Below are 15,791 nucleotides of genomic sequence, written 5' to 3'. Positions count from 1 at the left end.
TATCGAGGTCTGCGGGATGCAGCAAAAGCAGCCCTTAGAAATTTATGTCACCGAAGTACTATATTAGAAGACAAGAGCAATCCAAAACCAGTTATCTGTGCTCGCACTGTAGGAAACTAGAGAAAGAACAATAGAAACCTCCGGTAAGAATGGGGAGGAAAAAAGAGCACAAATCAATGAAATTGAAAGCAGGTAGGCACTAAAGAAAATCAATGATGGGGCACCTGGGTGCCTCCATCGGTGAAGCGTCCAACTCCTGATTTTGGCTCAGGTCATTACGTCAGGGCTGTGAGGTCCAGCTCTGCGTTGGGCTCCCTGCTCAGCGTGGATTTTTCTTGAGATTCTCTCTCTCTCTCTCTCTTGCCCCTCCCCTTGCTCGTGCTAAAAATATACAAACAAACAAATAAATAAATAAAATATTTTTTAAAAAGAAAATCAATGAAACTAAAACGTGGGCTTTTGAAAAATCAATAAAGTTGATAACCTCTGGTCATGCTAACCAAGAAAGGAAGAGAACACAATTACTAATATCAGAAATGAAAGATGGGCCATGTGTACTGAACTGAAACATGAAAAAGTATGTTATGAACAACTCTGTGCCCACTAGTGTCATAATTTTGATCAAATGGACCAATTCCCTAAAAGGCAAAATCTCAACAAGGGGAAATTAAACATTTTAACAGGCCCATGTCTATTAAAGAAATTGAATCAATAATTAGTAACTTTCCAAAAGAGGAGTAGACCCAGATGGGTTCACTGAACATTTAAGGAAGAAATTGTACCAGTTCTCTAAAATCTCTTCCAGAAAGTGGAACTTTGTAACTCATTTCTTTCTAACTCATTCTATGAGTCCAGTATTACAATAATAAGAAAGTCAGATAAAGAAACTACAAGGAAGGAAGACCACAGGTCAGTATTTCTCATGAGTAGGGATGTGTGCGTCCTCAACAAACATTAGCAGGTTGAATCCAACATTGTATGAAAACCATAGAGCACAAGGAAGTTGGAGTTGGATGTCAAGATACCAAAGCTAGAGCAACGTTTTGAAGTTCATGAAATTTACTATAGCAACCAAATAAAGAAGAGACATCACAGGTGACCATGTCATTTAATTTCTGCAGAACAGTCACTTGACAACATCCAGCACCCCTTCCTGATTTTAAAAAACAACTGTGAGCAAACTCTACGAATAGGAACCTTGTCAACTGGGCAAGGAACTTCCACAAAAGCCCGGTAGTTTTCCAACACACCTGATGAGAAACAAAGCTTCCCCCTCAGATCAGGAGCATGGTAAGAATGCCCCTTGTCATCACACCTATGTGACCTTGGTATTGGAAGTCTTAGCTAGTGCAATAAGACAAGAAGAGGAAATAAGTGTATGTAGACCGGGGAGGAAGAAATAAAACACTTTTCACAGATGACATGATTATGTAGAAAATGAAAAAGAATCCACAGAATGTCTGTGATAAGTAACCCTAAGGCGGTAGTAGAAAAAAAGATTAACAGATAAGTCAGCAATAAGCAGGTAGAATTTGAAATTAAAAACACAGTGCCATTGATTGTAGCCCCCCCCCCATTAAATACTAGGTCATGTAGCTACAATGCTATCTCTGGGAGGAAAACAATCTTTGATGCAATAAATCAAAGAAGATCTAAGTAAGTGAAGACGTAATGTTCCTCTGAGCGTTGGAAGTCCCATGGTCTAGAGGTCAGTTGTGGCCATCGATCTTATGGATTTACACAGTTCCACTCCAAAGTCCAACAGATTGCTCTGTGATGTTGACTAACTGCTTTGGAGTTTACATAGAGGTGAAAGCCCCAGAGTAAATTAACACAGTACAGTAGAACAGAACGGGGTTGGAAGACTGACACTCCTGACTTCAAGGTCAACCAGAAAGGGTGCCGTGATCAACACAGTGTGATGCTGGGGGAGAACAAACAGCTAGATCGATGGAACAGAATAGAGCCAGACAGACCCGTCAGGAGAGTCAACAGATCCCCGACAAGAGGGCAGACGGAGCAGAGGTAGCCAGCAACACACAGTGCTGGGACCCCGGCACATCTGTCTGTGTAGCCAGATATTAACTCAAGATGTGCTAAATTAACTCATAATGGATCTTGGGTCTCTGTGTAAAAGGCAGGCATGTTAGACCTAGAAGAGAGAGTAAGAGAAGATCTAGGTGACCTTGGGTTTGGTGATGAGTTTTTAGATACAACACTGAAAGCATGATCCGCAGAAGAAAGCATCATTCTGCTGGATGTAAATTAAGAATTTAAAATTCCATGTGGGAGATACTATAATGAAAAGACAACCCACAGACCGAGGGAAAATCTTTGCAAACCACTATCTGATAAAGGACTTGATCTAAAATATACAAAGAACCCCCCAGGGCACCTGGGTGGCTCAGTTGGTCAAGTGTCCGACTCCTGATCTCCGCTCAGGTTTTGATCTGAGGGCTGTGAGTTCAAGGCCTGCTTTGGGCCCCAAAATAGATACCAAGAACTTTTTAAACTCAGCAGTAAGAAAACAAACAAGCTGATTAAAGAGTGGGCAAAAGATCTGAACAGATCTCTTCCCGAAGAAGGCACCCAGGACAGGTAAGTGTAGGGAGATGCTCTGTGTCACGTGTCATCAAGGAAATGTAAATCAAGACAGCAAGGCCCCACTACACATGGATCAGAACGGCCAACATCCAGAACCCTGGGACACCCAGTGCTGGCAAGGACCTGGAGTGACAGGAACATGCCCCCATGGCTGGTGGGGATGAAGAGGGGCATGGTGTGTCTAGAAGACAGTCTGGCTGTTTCTTACAGAACGAAGCATACTCTTAACCCTGCGATCCAGCAATCACAATCTTTGGCATTTACCCGAAGGAGCGGACAGTGTGTGTCCACACAATATGTGACCTGGGTGCTCACCGCGGCTGTACTCGGGACTGCCGAAGCTTGCAAGCCTCGAGTGTCCTTCATTGGGTGAAGGGATAATGCACCGCGGTCCATCCAGACAAGGAGATGCTCTTCAGCACTGAAAAGGAACAACACGTCACACGATGGCAACACGTGGAGGAAACTTGGATGCGTTTTCCGGAGGCAAGAAGCCAATCCGGAAATGCTGATGCTAGAGGATCCCAGTTATGGAACGTTCTGGAAGAGGCACAACTGTGGAGATGGTGGAAGGATCGGGAGTTGCCAGGGGGCTGGAGGAGAGGGATGAACACACGGGCATGGGGGACGGGGTGGGGGACAGTGACACTGCTCTGTGTTATGGTACAATTGTGGGTGCACGAAATTCTGCATTTGTGGAAACCCACAGGATGTATACACATACCTCCAAGCCCAGTGTGACCTGTAGTTAGTAACCGTCATGGGTCACTGTGGGTGCTTCGGTGGTAAGGAAGGTCCTAACGCAGGAGGTGACCGGGAGGGGAACCATGTGAGGGAGGTGGCCGACAGGACTCTTACCAAAGGAAGACAATGGACCGTTGTCATTATTTGGCACGAGAGAGGTCGTGTAGCAGCCCAAAGCAGTGGGAGCCACAGGCTCTGCGTGAGGGGAGACCTCCCTGCTTCCCTGTGCACCTTGGGCCGTGGCAGCCCCTGCCCCTGCCTGCAGGGGTGTGCAGCCTGTCGAGCGGCCGACCCTAAGCCAGCACCCAGCCTGCATGCGGTGGACATGATTGTGCCTGTGTGATCTGGTCCCTGACCCCTTGCGGGGATGGCAGGGCCCCTCCCAAGCATTCCCAGCTGTCAGCTTTGCCCTCACTCCTCCAAACATGGTAACTCCCGTCTGCTCACGCACAGGCAAAGAAGTGCATCTCCTCACAACTCAGCACGCTGGCCGACTTCGCCATCGAGATGTTTGATGTCCTGGACGAGATCAACTACCAGTCTTACAACGACTTTGTGCTCCGCGTCGGTACGTGGCTGCGGGCGGCCGCCACTCAGGCCAGCATGCTGCGCCCACCCAACCCGGGGCTGGGGGACGCCCACTCCCACCTACGTCAGGGCCCCAGGAGCGAGGGTGGGGCCTCCCGGGGCAGGCCTGGGGACATAGGGACCCTCTACCCCAAGGGGCACCGTCCAGCTCTCGAAACACCTCTGCGTCCACATGCGGCTGGAGGAAAATGCCCCCAGAGGTGGTTCTAGAATTCAGACATCCAGTGTCCAGAGAAATACCTAAGATCCAGGATGGCGTGAGGGTGGCAGTGCGGCTACCAGAGCCGGAGGCATTCTGAGGCTCCGAGCACAGCTCTGTCTGAGGCCTGGTGCCCGTCCGGGTGCCTGCCTGGCCTGCGAGCCGCGTTCCGGCTTTGTCCTCAGGCCGGAGCTCCACCATCCATGCAGCAATGTGCTGGGAACAGACACTCCTGCCCCCGGGGATCTGGTGGGGTGCGAGCCCAGGCCCTTCCACCCAGCAGGTGGGCTCTGTCTGGCCCACGCCCCTGCAGTCACGCGGTAGGGGGATGATGTGGGGGGAGCAGCTGCTCAGGCCCCTGTCGGGTCCCCAGCTCAGCCCCAGGGCCATCCCACTGCCGGGCCTGAGGCACGGATGAGGCCAGTGGCCCCAACATCATTAGCACCCGTGCCTAACTTGGAAAAGTCTGTGTGTGGATGCAGAACAGGGGACATGTGACGTGGTGTCAGCAGAGCCAGGAAGCCCCATTGTGGGATGGCTGCAGGGGTGACTGGCGCTCTTCCAGCAAGTCGGGGGCCTCTGCTCCCTACTTCAGAGATCCTGGAAGACCGAACAGCGGTGGGCCCCACACCCTGAACGCCCTGCATGGTGGCAGCCTAGGAAACCGTCAGGAGCCACTGTGCCTCCTGGAAGGGGACTGCGGGGGGACACACTGCCGTTCTGCAGACTGAAAGGCCTCCTGGCAGCGGGGTTGCTGGTCCAGGAAATGGGACTCTCTCCGCTCCCCGGGGCTCATGTGTAAGCAGACATTGGGATTGGGGACTACCTTGTCCCAATGAGGTGGGTCCTTACTTTGGGAAGGGGCCCTGGGCTAGGTGACCCCAGGAATCCATGGCCCTGAGAGGGGCAGCTCCTTCCCCCGAAGCCTTGCCAGTGCTAACGGCACTCCGTGGCTGTCTTCCAGGCATCAACGTTGGCCCCGTGGTGGCCGGGGTGATCGGGGCTCGAAGGCCACAGTATGACATTTGGGGAAACACGGTCAATGTAGCCAGTCGGATGGACAGCACCGGTGTCCAGGGCAGAATCCAGGTCAGTCCGCTACAGTTGCCTGGGGCGTGGGTGCCGTCCTGCAGGTGTGAGGCAGGTGCAAGAGGCCGGGGAAGGGAGGTGGTGGCCGGGGAGCAGCTCAGTGTCCCTCCCCCGCCTGCCTCTTCCGGGCAGGGACACAAAGCCGAAGCTGCCTAGTGCGTTGTGTCTGTGCCCTGCAAGGCAGGACCCGAGACCCGGGGTGGTCTTGGTTTGGTTTGTCTTGTGGCCCTGGGGGTCGGCTCCCTCGTGGCCTCGTGCTGAGTCAGGGGCACGGTGAGTGCTGGCGTCCCAGCGAGCCCGTCCAGCATCCAGGACTCTGCCCACCTGCCTTACACGGAGGGGCTTCCTTGGGTTTCGAGGGTGGGTGCTGTGGGGCTGCCTGGCTGGGAGGCTGTGGGCAGCTCTGACACTCTGCAGCAGCCCCCTCTCCTCCGCCCCCCGAAAGGTTCTGGGACGGTGTCTGCCCTTCCCAGGCACGCACAGGTATGAGCGGCTCTCGGGATCCCCCTTCCAGCCATGCAAACCCAGGTCTGCCGGGGCCTGCACAGCAACCCCCGGGGGGCCTCAGAGGAGGAGGAGCCTGTCTCCTAGTGTGGCAGCGGCTGGCCTCTGGGCTCCCGCTGGGCACTCTGAGCGACACTGGGTCCAGTGCTGGCCTCTCCCTCGGGCCAGATCCCCGATGAGGTCCTCCTCGGGACCCCGGGTGTACTCAGGCGCCGGCCCGCTCTCCCAGGGCCATGTGTTCAGTGCCCCGCCTGGTCGCTGGAGGGCGCTGCCTCCCTGTCGGGTGCCTGGTGGGCCCTTGGGGTCTCGTTAAAGTTTAACTGTCAGGAGGCTCTGCTCACAGTGGCCCCAGCTGTAGTCCTTCCTTTGAGTTTCTTGTGTTATTGTGAAACACACACAACGTTTTTACCAAGTTCACCATGCGTGAGCGTGCTGCTTGGAGGTGCTAAGTCACACCACCGTCCCACAGCCTGTCCTGGGACACCGGGCCTCCCTGGGCCAGGTCACCCCTGGGGGGGACTTGCCAAAGCCCCATCCACTCTCCAGCCACTCACATGCAAGTTCATAGTTTCCACGATCACACTGTGGTGAGCCCCTCCTGGGTGCAGCACCAGGCCTGTCCCCGGTGTGCCCCCAGGGCCATTCTCCGTGATGTGGCTGCTGCTCAAGGCCTGGCCTCCCCCGGCTGCCTGGCTGTGGGCGATGTGCCTCTCCAGTCTGTGTCCCCAGCTGCACGCAGGGCACCCCCTGCCACCACCCCGCCCCCTGCCTGCTCGCGGGTCCCCTGTGGATTAAGAGTGAGGGCAGATCCCCGGGGGTACCTTGGATGACCACAGCCCCACGAGCCCCCATTCTGACCCAGGCACCTGCCACACAGGGTCCCGCGGGTCCGACAAGCCCTGTGACCCCCCAGGTGGCCACTCTGCGTGCTGGGGTGGTCTTCCCACGCCCCCCACTGCTGCCACCCTGCGTGTCTGTGTCTGGACTCCCCGAGGCACAGAGCACTCAGCTGCCCCTTTAACGCCCCGTGCCCCAGAGGCCCTGCGATAGGGGAGCTCTGTGCAGACGGGGCCTCTCCCCTCCATCAGGCTCAGTGTCAGTGTCCCGGGTGCGTGCGCCAGGGTGGGACCCTTGTCTGTGCGGGGAGGATGCGGTCTGTCCGTTGGGCCGCCGGTGCTGCCTACACCCTCTCTGCCCAAGGCACCACTCCCGCCAGTGGCCCCGTACACGTGCCTCCTCCTCCGTTGACAAAGAGCACGCCCCCACCCCACTGCTCCTTTTAGGAGTCCTTCCTCCGCCTCTGGTCCTTTCCTTGAAGGGCGCGCGGGACGCCGGTTAGCCATCCAGCTTTGCTTGTCCCACTCCTCCGTGTCCGGGCCTCTGGCGTGTGCCTGGGGTGCCCTGGGGCTCACGCCCCGTTCAGGTGCTACGTCTCTGTGTCCTGTCCAGCCTTCTGTGCACCCTGGGCCCTTCCCCCGCCAAGAGTGCTGCTTTCCAGAGCCTGCCCAGGCCTAGTGGGCAGCTGGGCCTCTCGCGTCCCCTGGCGCTCTCTGATGTTGGGGACAGGTCGCAGGGGTGGAAGAGGGAGCACTCTGGCAGCCCTGCCCCCGGGATCCTCCCCTGCTGACCCCGGGGACACTCACCTGCTTTCCTCTGCTGCAGGTGACCGAGGAGGTTCACCGGCTGCTGCGAAAGGGCACCTACCGCTTCGTGTGCCGTGGGAAGGTCAGCGTCAAGGGCAAGGGGGAGATGCTAACGTACTTCCTGGAAGGCCGGACCGATAGAAATGGCTCCCAGGCCAGGTCCCTAAACGCAGAGCGGAAAATGTGTGCTTACGGGCGACCTGGCCTCCAGACCAGACTGGGCACAGGCCCGCCACCAATGGCCCCCATGGCTGGTCCCCCAGTCAGAGCTGGGCTGGGGGCTCTGCAGGGCTCGGGGCTCCCGCCGGGCCCTCATGGCCAGCACCCGCCCCCCGGAGCAGCTGGGAAGGAGGCTTAGTGGAGCCCACGCTGGCTGCTGGGGGCTCCAGCAGGGACCAGCCCGGCCCACAGAGCAGGGCCTGCAGCCAGAGGTTGGGCTGCAGAAGGGGTGCCGTCCCGGCGTGACCCAAAGCAGCTGGGCAGTGACGGGCCGGGCGAGCCCTGCCCACCTGGATGCTGCCCACCTCGGTCCTCTCCTCGGTGGCCGAGGAGCGGCTGCCTGGGGTTGGCCAGCTCAGCGTCCAGCGTCGGGACCTTGGGAACATCCGCCACGACCCCAGGCTTCGGTTCAGCGGGAGCCGTGGAGCTGTGGCCGGCAGAGTGGGAGCACGCCCTCAGAAGGCCTGCAGCAGTCCGGGCTGGGAGCCAGGCCTCACGTGTGTGTCTGGGCCCGGCCTGCAGCGCGCGGTTTGGGGAGAAGCCGTGCAGCACAGAGGGGGGCTGCTGGCTTCCTTCGGGAGCCCTTTCTCGAGGGCCAGAGGCGGGTCTTCTGGAATTCTTGGGGCCCCGAGCCACGTCTCTGTGTTGCGACCAGCATCATCCCTGCTCTGCCTGCGAGTCCCGAGATGTCCCTCAGCCCCCGGATGGCCTCGGCCCTACAAACCCTGGCCTCACTCGTCAGGGAAGGAACCAAGATCGGGGCCGCTGGGCCCTTGCTGCGCCTGTGTCTGAGGCTCCCGCTCTCCTCACAGCACAAACCTGCATGGATTTTGAAACAAGCGAACCATACCTTGCCACAGAGAAAGCCCCCTGCGGAGAAGGCTGTTTCCTGGACGTGGGATTTCGGAGTGAGTTTGGGGGACACCTGCAGGGAGAGGGCTGCAGGGGACTCTGGGGAGGCCTGGGGGTCTCCCACGCGCACAGGTGCAGACCAAGGACGCGTGGGATGTGTTGCTAGGGGCGCTGGGTGGCAGCTCCGACCGTAGGAGGAAGGCAGCTTGGCACCGGCGGGCAGGGGCTGGGCTTACTCTGGCTGAGCCCCTGTGCATGTCCCCGGGCTGTTCCTGTGGTGGACCCGCGAGGCGTGATGTCCTTCATGAGGCCTCAGCCCTGCCCGGCCGTGGGGCAGCATGGTCGGCTGCCGGGCCGTGCGTGGATAGCCAGTGATGCGGGACTCAGGATGGAGATGGGTGGGTGGACGGCCTCCCTCCTGAGAACCAGCTCTGCGCGGGGCCACCAAAGGCCATTGCTACCATCACTACTGAGAAGGACTCTGTGGCCCAGCCGTCCCCGCTCAGCCTTTAGAGAGACATGGCATGATTTCTTCAGGGGAACCCGAGTCATCTTGGGAGTCCCATGAGCATGTGGCCCATGTGGTGTGCCCGTCTGTGCCAGGCTGCGGGACTGAGGACCTGGCCAGGGACCTGGAGCCTGCCTGCCGGTGGATGCCAGGCTTCCACCAGGGCAGTCTGGGGGGCAGTGGATCACACTGAGGTCCTGACCCCGTGCTTGATTGCATGGCAAAGGGACTTCACAGACAGAACTGAAGGTTGGGGTTAGGCCAGGGACAGGATCCTGAGTTCTCTGGGTGGGCCGCCTGCCTCCTTGAAGTGGACTCAGAGGCAGGGTGGTCAGGATGGCCCAGGATGAGGTTGCTGTTTAAAGATGCAGGGATCCAGCCATCAGCCATCGGGGAGAGGAGCTGGCTGCCCCTGCAGAGACACGCCGTGGACTCCTTGTCCACCCAAGTGACCTGGGGTCATGTGGATGCCACCGAGAGTCTCTGTGGCCCCCAGCCCTGCTGGTCCCAGACCGGGGGTCCACAGGACCAGGAGCTCTGGAGCCCTGCCTTGTGCGTGGCCGTGGCGGGAGGCCGTGAGACCACCCACGGCGCCAAGGCCCAGCTCCCAGGAGCATGCGACACGTCGGTCATCAGCAGTCCAGACTCTACCGTTCCCGAGGGCGTGAGAGCCACCGCAGTGACCCTCGGAGGCGGGTGCACGATGTCTTCCTCTTTATTTGTGATGAGACTGTATGATCTTGCCTTATTTATTTTTAATCTCGTACAGTATTCATGGGCAAATGTTAGCCTTTCAAGTAGGGTTCTCTCTAAATTATTTAAGACACTCTGTAAATAGTGCACTGTTTCAGGGGACACCTGTTCACTCCCACCAAAAATGAGAACAGCTCCCCAACTCCTGTGCGCATGGCACTCTTTATCCAGATGTGTGACGTCCCTAAGGCACCACGCCCCTGCTTGGGGGCGCCTCAGCACTACAGGGGGACCCGCGTGTCCCTCGTGCACCACTTATGCCCAACCTCAGTAGTGCAGAAGGCAGCACCAAACTTCCAGGCGCTTCCACAGACCGCTGGGCCTGGGGGGTCCGCTGCACGGTGCATGTAAGCTACAGCGTGGAGCACCCCCCACCACCACCACACCAGGCCCTCCCAGGCTGCACGTTAGTCAGACCCCAGAGCCACAGCGCTTCCAGACACTTCCTGTCTCCAGAGGCAATAACTAACCTGTGGAGACAAGGCCAGTCCAAAGCCAATGGTGATTCCAGCACAAGCCATGCACACAAGTTTGCCCACATTCAACCACGCCATGGGGCGGGGGGGCGACACCTCTGTGGCCGCCCAGCCCCTCTTGCAGACTCCGCTCAGGCCCCGGGTTCTGTGCGGTTTGTTGTCGGTGTCCCAGGCACAGGGAGCGGAGGGCCAGCCTCAGCCCTGTCAGTGAAGTCACCCTCGGGGCGAATGCAGGTCTGTGCACACCTGCAACCCTTGTAACCCATCTCAGTGCGCGCACTGGGTGCAGTGAGCCTCCGGGCTGGGACACCCGTCCTGCCTGATGAGCTTGCTCTGTGTGTTGGGTCTGGGCCCCGACGGGATCCAGATGATACGAATGCCTGCTCCCGTCCCATCAGCACCCAGAAGTAGTATGAACCCCTCCTTGGTCCTGCTTCTGAAGAAGGAACGGTCCTGTGGGCCTCACGCTTGTGTGCCCCGACAGGTGGACCTGGCTTCATTTCAGCATGTGTTCCCGGGATTCCCCAAGTCTGGGGTTCTACGGGCCCCTCCCTGTGTGGCCGTCTCCGCCCATGACATGCATGCGCAGCCCACGAGGCAGGGGCTCCCTAAGTGTGCACCTGCCACTGTGTGGGAGCCGGACATTGGGGGTGGGAGGGCGCCAAGCCACGTGGGAGCCGGGTCTCCGAGATGGGGGGCACCCTGCAGTGTGGGAGTCGGGTCTCGGGGGTTGGGGGCGCCCCGCTGCACACCAAGCAGCTCTCTGACTCAGCGGGTCACAGAGCACTGACAACACTTGTAATTCTGAAGCATACGGGCCTGTTGGGTCCATAGAAAGTCGCCCCTGGAAACTGACATGACCTGATTTTGTAACGGCTTCAGTTTTAAAAACAACAAAACTTAAAAAGCAACAAATCAACCTCCTTACAGGAAGTTGGTTTCAAAATGTTTGGTTTGGGGGATGACTAAGGGTCGGGGAGTGGCCGGCTGGAAGCCGGAGGGCACAGCTGCGCCCCTGCACCAGCGTCATGTCCTCAACCCCCCCCCCCCCCCCCCAGTGTGTGCTTGGAAAGCCGGGTGGGGAGTTGGAGCCCCAGCACTCTCCGAGGGGATGCGGAGACCAGGTGGGGATGCGACCTCTTCTCACAGTTATCTGGGTTTGCATTTCCACCCGTGAGTCTTAGACTGGGCTGGGTTGAAGTCTGGTTCAGGGATTGGGTTGCTAGGGGTGGCCTGAGGACTCCCCCCCACCCCCGCCGGAGGGCGGGGTGGGAATGAGGTAGATGGTCAGGAAGGCTGTTTGGCTCAGCTTGAGGAAGAAACTCCAGCTGTGAATTTTGTCAGATGGACTGAGGCGGTGGGGGGTTGGCGCTGACAGGCAGCCGCCCGGGATGTGAGACAGAGTCCCTGATTCTGGGTGGTAGGTAGCGAGGAGCCAAAGGCAGTCCCTGTGCCCGGAGACGGTGTGGGCCCGACAACTGTGAATGTAGGGGTGCAGGGGTGGGTGTGCAGGGGTGCCAGAGTGGGAGGGATGGCCTGCTGTGGCCAGGAGCATGAGGCAGGGCCCCTTAGCTCCTCCCTGTGCCCAGGGCCAGACTCCACACCCTCAGGGCGCTCCCGGGGACACCCCGGCTCCAGACACCAGCTCCTGTGTGCGCACACTGGAAGCCGGTCCTGGGATCCTGGGGCGCGTGGTCACCTCCATGTCCAGTTCAGCGAAGTAAGCCTGATTTCAGAGGCCACGTTTCGGGACTAGACCTCCCTAAACAACCTCATGGTAATGACTCATACATTTGCATTTCTTAAATTTCCCTGAAAATTGTCATCTATCTACTCCCTGTCAGATCTGCTCATGGAGAGAAACAGTAACTCTTCTGCTGGAGCCATGCTGCGATCACATCTGTGTGCATGTGTGCACACGTGTGAACGTGTGCACGCATGTTTGCGAGCATGTGATTGTACACGTGCATGTGTGTATGTGCACATGTGTGTACGCGTGCTTGCATGCTTGTGTGATTGTACAGTGCGTGTATGTGTGTATGCGTGCACACGTGTGTGTGTGCACATGTGGGTGTGTGCATGCATGAGTATATGCCACACCTGGCAGGGGAGGGTGTTCTAGACACAACTCTTTCTCCCTTTATGAAATCCATGCATTCCTTCCTACACCGGATTGTGTAGGTTCCGTGCTAAAGCCGCAGGAGAGGCCAGTAGTCATTGGCGCGTGTAGTGAAAATCTCTCTCTTCTGGAATTCTCCATGTGGCCACAAACTAAGGGAACTGCCATGGCCAAGACCCACATCTACTTGGTAGCCCCAGAGCACCTTCTCCACCTGTCACCCATTGGTCGCTTACGGCCCCCATGGTGTCGTGAGGAATCTGGGGCTCAGAGAGGTTATTGACTTGAGCAAAGTCACACAGCACTAGTCGCAGGACCGAGACCCATGCCAGCCTGTCCGAAGCCCTTGGTTTTCCATCCTACTCAGTGGCTCTTTGCTGACACCGTACTGGGTTTGATGGAACCCCTCGGCTGGTCTGCACCGAAGTGCCCACTGTGGTGGGGACCCTGGCAGGCTGGTTTGGAGTGTTGGCCCCACTGCTTGCTCCCGGGTGCGCCCTGGGGAGCTCAGAACGCTGTCCTCAGCGGTGGACCCCCCAAGGACACTCAGAGCTAGCCTGAGAAGTCCCACCTTGTGTCGCTTTCTATCCTAAATCCTAAATCTGTGTCATGCCCACAGCCTATCCTGTCTGAGAACACACAGACCCTCCTTCAGCAGGAAGGATGGTTGCCCATGTCTTTCTGCACGGCCTCTCTGGCATCAAACAGGGGAAGGGGGCCCCAGAAGCTCCCAAACCACACACGCCTACCCACGTGCATGAAGCCAGGTGGCCCCCAAGTGCTGGTCCGCAAGCACCTGAGCCCTGGGAGGCCATGGGTCAAGCTGGCCGTCTCTGCTCTGTCTCTCCTGGTGGTCGAGCTATCCAGTGTCTCACGCCACAGGCACGAGGTGGGTGGTCAGCGCCCCTTCCTGCGGGTCGGATGGCCATGGTCAGGTTTCCTGGAGAATGTGTGGAAGGCAAGACGGGGGTCGCGGAAGCTAGTAGGAAACGGGGCTCCTCGGCCCCGACTGCTTCGACTCTGGGCAGCTCAGAGTTGGTTCAGAAGCTCGATGTGCAAACAGCTCGCATCCCGCCCTGAGAGCTGATGTTTAAACAGAGAGGTTGTCCTAGACTAACGCGCGAGATTGCTGGGCGACTCCGGGGCTCCCTGAACGTGTGTGGGGGTGTGTGCAGGAACAACCACGCAGAGCGCCACGTCTCTGGGCTCGCGCTCCCCACGGCGCGGGCTATGGGCCCACCAGCAGCCAGAACTGTTTCTTGCCTCCCACCAGCAGCACCCCCAAGCCCCGTGGGCCCAGAAGCACACGTCTCCGGGGACTGGCCCCCAGTTGTGGGAATCCCGAGGAAGCCTGCCACCACCTCTTGCACACATGGGAGCACCCGCACTCCCAAGTGCCCGTCCCAGAGGGGCACGCGGGCTTGCCTTCCCCCTGTACAAACTGGGCTCGCACGCATGTGCACCCTGAATTGCATGCCCTGAGATCCCCATGTGTGTGAGACCCACTTTGAACTCGGAAACACGCAGCATGCGCGGAGGGACGGGCCCGCCTTGGGCCATCTGCCGGCTGGCCGCAGAGCGTCCCCGCGACCCAACGCAGCCTGGGGCTCCAACCCGTGTGGTGGTGTCTGCACTGGCCACACAGCGTCTCCCAGCCCAGAGGCCCCCGCCCCAGCCGCACAATTGCATACCATCTTGCACAAAGAAGGTGACATATCGATCACAAACACCTTAAAGTAGCTTGATTCTCACCGAAGGTCAACCAATGGCCCACCCCGGATTTTCTTGCCTCGCCGAGAAAGGCTGTATTCGCCCCTGCACCCTTCCTGTCCAGCTGGGGGATGGCCGCGCCACTCGGTGGAAGGCAGGGGCGGGGGGTGGGCAGGGGGACACGCTCGCCGCCTGCGGAGCTCGCTCGAGAATGGTTCTGTAGACCCAGAACCCTGGGATGGGGTCAGAACGACGGCAGCTCACGGTCACCAGGTAGCTTCTGTCGATAGATTTGTATAATCAATACGGGTCTATTTTTACGCCAGCCCACACTGTACCTTCCAGTCTTTTCCAAGATTGTTCGACCGAGACAAGTCACTGAATAATGGGTCCTATTTTTATTAAAAAACCAGTGAATGGACTGAAATGTTAACGTGAATGTACATTTCTTAATTGCGACTTTTCTACTGAGTGTTTGCACTATACTTTCTGGAACCTTATTTAACAAAAATAAAGGAAAAAAATTGCTTGACTAAACCCTGTGGCTGTTTTACTTGCAAACCACAGGGTCATGTGGCCTGTGTGAAAACGTGCCTTCCTCAGGGGAGACTGTGGTGTCCTCCAGAGTCGGTGCTGTCCTCTGGGCTGGGCTCTGCTCTTCCTGTAACCGCGGGTGGGGGGGTGTGGGGGCTCGGCTTCTGCTCCCAGCCAGAGACTCTGCGGAATATGATTCGTAATGCTTGGGGTTCTCAGACTGGTCTCGGACTAACTGGTCGGGGACTGTTGTTGAAGGCAGACCGAGGGTGGATAGCATGGGTGGGGGCAGGCCATCAGGAGGCCGAGCCAGGATGGTTCCTAAAACTGGGCTCCACAGGCCAAGGTCAGGTGAAGTTTGGGGTCCAGCAGAGAAGAGGCCACGAGGCACCAGACCAGAATGTCAGGGAGGGTTTGCCACGGGCCAACCTCCACCAGGATGCACCTAATGCCACCATCCAGAGAAGCCCCCTCCTACCCCCAAGAGGGGGCAAGAGAAGCAGGTTTGGTGCAGGGATCACAGGGACCTGTAGATGGTGGGGAGGGGAGGGACTGGGCCAGACTCTGGGGAACATGATAATGTGGCCCAGGCTCAGCACATCTGGTAGAGCCCAAGACCCCATCAGCAGGGGAGGGCTGGCGGGGAGTGGGGTGGAAGAGCTGCCGGGCTCTGCCTCTTCTGAGGACACCCTGAGCCCCAGGGCAAACTTCCAGCCCCTACTCACTGGGCATCTTCCCTTAGAGGTCTGGCAGATGCATCACAGGGAATGCACCGCCCTGAGGGGTGTGTGTCTGAGAGAGACCAACCATAATTTCAAGGAATGGCTCCCCCAGTCACGGGGCTGTCAAGTCCAGTCTGCAGGATGGGCGGCAGCTGGAGACACAGGGAGGAGCTGATGTTGCATCCCAAGTCTGACGGCCACCTGGAGGAAGAATCCCCTCCTCCCCTGGGAGGACCTCAGGCATTTTTTCTTAAGGCCTTCAACTGATTAGACGAGGCCCACCTGCAGTATGGAGGGCAATCTGCTTTTAATCAAAGTCCACTGCTGGAAGTGTTGATTTCATCTAAACTGTACCTTCACCCTGACAGCCAGACTGGTGTTTGACCAAACTGGGCACAGCAGCCCAGCCAAGCTGACACATAAATAATCACAAACCTATATCTTTAGGTTCAAATAAAAGCAATCCAGAGTAAAGGAATTTAAAAAACGCTTATGAAAAAAGCATAACATCACCGGAGAAGCCGGGC

The 15,791-nt window shown here is 57.8% G+C and overlaps 1 protein-coding gene across 3 annotated transcripts in view; it reads left to right on the top strand.

Moving 5' to 3' along the window:
• ADCY1 (adenylate cyclase 1) overlaps nt 1-14,545 on the top strand; it is a 92,851-nt gene extending 78,306 nt beyond the window's left edge. The window contains exons 18-21 of one of the 3 annotated variants that reach the window (XM_013059645.2): nt 3,802-3,916; nt 5,100-5,224; nt 7,391-7,453; nt 8,403-14,545. In XM_013059645.2, coding sequence (XP_012915099.1) covers nt 3,802-3,916; nt 5,100-5,224; nt 7,391-7,453; nt 8,403-8,636 — 537 coding nt within the window. In that variant the 3' untranslated portion in view covers nt 8,637-14,545. Of the gene's footprint in view, nt 1-3,801; nt 3,917-5,099; nt 5,225-7,390 lie in introns of all 3 variants that reach the window. The other 2 variants (XM_045089580.1, XM_013059650.2) reach the window with 2 other exon arrangements.
• The last annotated feature ends 1,246 nt before the right edge of the window (nt 14,546-15,791 follow it).

This window comes from Mustela putorius, unplaced genomic scaffold (genome assembly GCF_011764305.1).
Source record: "Mustela putorius furo isolate JIRA1106 unplaced genomic scaffold, ASM1176430v1.1 tig00003845_pilon_pilon_pilon, whole genome shotgun sequence".
Taxonomy (NCBI): Eukaryota; Metazoa; Chordata; class Mammalia; order Carnivora; family Mustelidae; genus Mustela; species Mustela putorius.
This window is presented reverse-complemented; position numbering and strand designations above follow the sequence as displayed.